A 4265-nucleotide genomic window follows, 5' to 3' on the forward strand; every position below is an offset into this window, starting at 1 on the left:
ATCACAAAGACAGGGGAAACAGATCAGGGTGTGACACCTGGAGGGGGGTGGAGACAAGCACAAAGACAGGGGAAACAGATCAGGGTGTGACACCTGGAGGGGGGTGGAGACAAGCACAAAGACAGGGGAACAGATCAGGGTGTGACACCTGGTTACTGTTACTATCCTTTCTACAACAATAAGTGTCTCTGGTTGTGTCCCATGTCACCCTATTCCCTATATAAAGTAGGGCACTATTTTTGACCAAAGCCTTATTGGCCCTGGTCTAAAGTGGTACACTATATAGGGAATAGGGTTCTATAGGGTCCTGGTCTAAAGTAGTGCACTATATAGGAATAGGGTTCTACAGGGCCCTGGTATAAAGTAGTGCACTATATAGAATAGGTGTAACGGTCGTTCTCCTCCTCTTCGTCTGAAGAGGAGGAGTAGGGATTGGACCAAAGCGCAGCGTTGAAAGTAGACATAATTTATTAAATGAAAACGACGAAACACGAATAACACTAGAGAAATACAAAACAAATAAACAATGTAGACAGACCTGGACTTGAGAACTTACATATAACGAAGAACGCACGAACAGGTATAGACTACAAACAAACAATACAGTCCCGTGTGGTACGAACATACAGACACAGAGAACAACCACCACAAACAAACAGTGAGAACACCCTACCTTAATATGGTTCTCAATCAGAGGAAACGTCAAACACCTGCCTCTAATTGAGAACCATATCAGGCAACACATTAACCCCAACATAGAAACACAAAACATAGACTACCCACCCAGCTCACGTCCTGACCAACTAAACAAAGTTAAACAAAGGAAAAATAAGGTCAGGAACGTGACATAACCCCCCTTTAAGGTGCGAACTCCGGGCGCACCAGCATAAAGTCTAGGGGAGGGTCTGGGTGGGCGTCTGTCCACGGTGGCGCTCTGGCGCTGGTCGTGGTCCCCACCCCACCATAGTCACTACCCGCTTTCGTAGCCTCCTCAAAATGACCACCCTCCAAATTAACCCCACTAGCTTAAGGGGCAGCACCGGAATGAGGGGCAACCGGAATGAGGGGCATCCCGAATGAGGGGATCTCCGGAATGAGGACGATGGGCAGCTCCGGACTGAGGACGGATCCTGGCTGGCTGGCTCTGGCGGATCCTGGCTGCTGGCTCTGCGGATCCTGGCTGGCTGGCTCTTGGCGGATCCTGGCTGGACGGCTCTGGCGGATCCTGGCTGACGGCTCTGGCGATGCCGGCTGCGTCTGGCGGATCCTGGCTAGACGCTCTGGCTGCTCATGGCTGGCTGACGGCTCTGGCTGCTCATGGCTGGCTACGGCTCTGGCTGCTCATGGCTGAGCTCTGCTGCTCATGGCTGGCTACGGCTCTGGCTGCTCATGGCTGGCTGACGGCTCTGGGCTGCTCATGGCTGGCTGACGGCTCTGGGCTGCTCAGTGGGCTGGCTGGCGGCTCTGGCTGCTCATGGCTGGGGAAGGCTCTGCTGATCCTGTTCTGGCGGAAGGCTCTGGCTGATCCTGTCTGGCGGAAGGCTCAGCGGCTCCGGTTCTGGCGGAAGCTCTAGCGGCTCCTGTCTGCGGAAGGCTCTAGCGGCTCCTGTCTGGCGGAGCGGCTCTAGCGGCTCTGTTCTGGCGGACGGCTCTGAAGCTCAGTACAGACGGCGGCTTTGCAGGCTCCGGACAGACGGGCGGCTTTGAAGGCTCGGGACAGGCACGGGGCAAGCTCTGAGGGCGCTGACCCGGGACAGACGGCAGCTTCTGACGGCTCGGACAGACGGGCAGCTCTGACGGCTCGGGACCAGACGGGCAGGCTGACGGCTCGGGACAGACGGGCAGCTCTGACGGCTCGGACAGACGGCGCAGCGCTCTGACGGCTCGGGACAGACGGCAGCTCTACGGCTCGGGACAAGAGGGCAGCTCTGACGCGCTTGGCAGACAGACGGCTTGGCCGGCTGAGCGACGCCACTGGTATGCCTGCGTGCGTGGTACCGGGAACGTGGAGAGTACCGGCTAAGGGACCAGGCGCACCTTCAGGCTAGTGCGTGGGAGCAGCAACAGGGCACACTTGGACTTCTCAAATGCGTTACTATTAGGCCGTTCGCGGCGTAAGGACCGGCACTTTGGTGGTGACCGGGCTAGCGGCACCACATCAGGCGAGTACGGGGAGAAGGAAACAGTGCCCGTAACAGGACTCTTGAGACTGCACAGGGAGGCTGTGGTGTCGGTGCGTAGGCCTGGCTGGTAATGGGCTGGAGGACACGCCACCACTGTGCGTTCTCAAAGCCAAAGCGCAGCGTTGAAAGTAGACATAATTTATTAAATGAAAACGACGAAACACGAATAACACTAGAGAAATACAAAACAAATAAACAATGTAGACAGACCTGGACTTGAGAACTTACATATAACGAAGAACGCACGAACAGGTATAGACTACAAACAAACYATACAGTCCCGTGTGGTACGAACATACAGACACAGGAGACAACCACCCACAAACAAACAGTGAGAACACCCTACCTTAATATGGTTCTCAATCAGAGGAAACGTCAAACACCTGCCTCTAATTGAGAACCATATCAGGCAACACATTAACCCCAACATAGAAACACAAAACATAGACTACCCACCCAGCTCACGTCCTGACCAACTAAACAAAGTTAAACAAAGGAAAAATAAGGTCAGGAACGTGACAATAGGGTTCTATGGGCTCTGGTCTAAAGTAGTGCACTATATAGGGAATAGGGTTCTATAGGGCTCTGGTCTAAAGTAGTGCACTATATAGGGAATAGGGTTCTATAGGGCTCTGGTCTAAAGTAGTGCACTATATAGGGAATAGGGTGCCATTTGGGACACAGTCTCTGTTTATATTTCTAGCCCTAATTAACTTGTCTTCTCCAATTCTTACTCTGTCACAGCCACAAACCATGTAGGTCACTACTGTCTAATTAGTGGGGCTGTTCTATATCAAATTATATTKGTCACATACACACATTTAGCAGATGTTATTGCGGGTTCTTCTGGCGAAATGCTTGTGTTTCTAGCTCCAACAGTGCAGTAATATCTAACCCTTAAATTCACATCTGGTCATTAGTGTTTACAGAGTTCGGGTGAATTCCATTTCAATTCAGGAAGTGACTGAATTGAAATGGAATTGACTCCAACCCTGGTGTTGAGTGGCCTACGTTGATACAGTCTCCAGTGTTTGTGTCCTGCGCTCTGCTACCCAGTACTCATGAACTTCACCTTATGTCTCTACTCATGCCATGACCTTTTCACGCTGTGTCTGTACAGCTCATGCCATAACCTTTTCACGCTGTGTCTGTACAGCTCATGCCATAACCTTTTCACGCTGTGTCTGTACAGCTCATGCCATGACCTTTTCACGCTGTGTCTCTCTACAGCTCATGCCATAACCTTTTCACTCTGTGTCTCTCTACAGCTCATGCCGTATTTTGTCATGGAGATTCTGGGGGATTATCCTGGGCTTCCAGGGTTGTTTGTTGCCTGTGCGTTCAGTGGAACACTCAGGTTAGCGGAATCACTGTGTGGATCATTTTAAATTGTTTAGGGATGCTTTCTCCCAAAGCCTTCGTAGCTAAAGTAGGATGCTATTTTGCTCCACAACGCAGCCACAAGAGAGTAATTGTAAAATCAGTGTTTTGGAAGGTCAATCTTCAATGCATTTTACAAACCAAGGCTTTGGGGAAAACCCAGCCCAGAATGACATTGTCTTGCCTTCATTGCACTCTAACTAAACTACAGAATTTATTAGGAGATCTCAACTAATTCCCAGTCTATGCCTCTCTCAGTACTGTGGCAGCCAGCATCAATGCCCTAGCCACGGTGACCTATGAAGACTTTGTTAAGCAGTGTTGTACTAACCTCTCCAACAAAGCCAGCGGCTGGATCAGTAAAGGACTGTGTAAGAATAACCCCCAGTTATTACTATAATAGAATAACTCCCCAGGTATTACCATATTAGAATAACCCCCAGTTATTACCATAATAGAATAACCCCCAGTTATTACTATAATAGAATAACCCCCAGTTATTACTATAATAGAATAACTCCCCAGTTATTCCCATATTAGAATAACCCCCAGTTATTACTATAATATAATAACTCTGTTATTACCATATTAGAATAACCCCCAGTTATTACTATAATAGAATAACTCCCAGTTATTACCATAATAGAATAACTCCCCAGTTATTACCATAATATAATACCTCCCCAGGTATTACCATAATAG

At 49.4% G+C, this 4265-nt stretch overlaps 1 protein-coding gene across 1 annotated transcript in view; it reads left to right on the plus strand.

Moving 5' to 3' along the window:
* LOC112073298 (sodium-coupled monocarboxylate transporter 2) overlaps positions 1–4265 on the plus strand; it is a 29087-nt gene that overhangs the window by 5318 nt on the left and 19504 nt on the right. Inside the window, exons 5-6 of the mRNA XM_070440097.1 lie at positions 3452–3540; positions 3822–3934. Of these exons, the coding sequence (XP_070296198.1) occupies positions 3452–3540; positions 3822–3934 (202 nt within the window). The remainder of the gene's footprint in view (positions 1–3451; positions 3541–3821; positions 3935–4265) is intronic.

Source organism: Salvelinus sp. IW2-2015, unplaced genomic scaffold (genome assembly GCF_002910315.2).
Source record: "Salvelinus sp. IW2-2015 unplaced genomic scaffold, ASM291031v2 Un_scaffold2213, whole genome shotgun sequence".
Lineage (NCBI taxonomy): Eukaryota > Metazoa > Chordata > Actinopteri > Salmoniformes > Salmonidae > Salvelinus > Salvelinus sp. IW2-2015.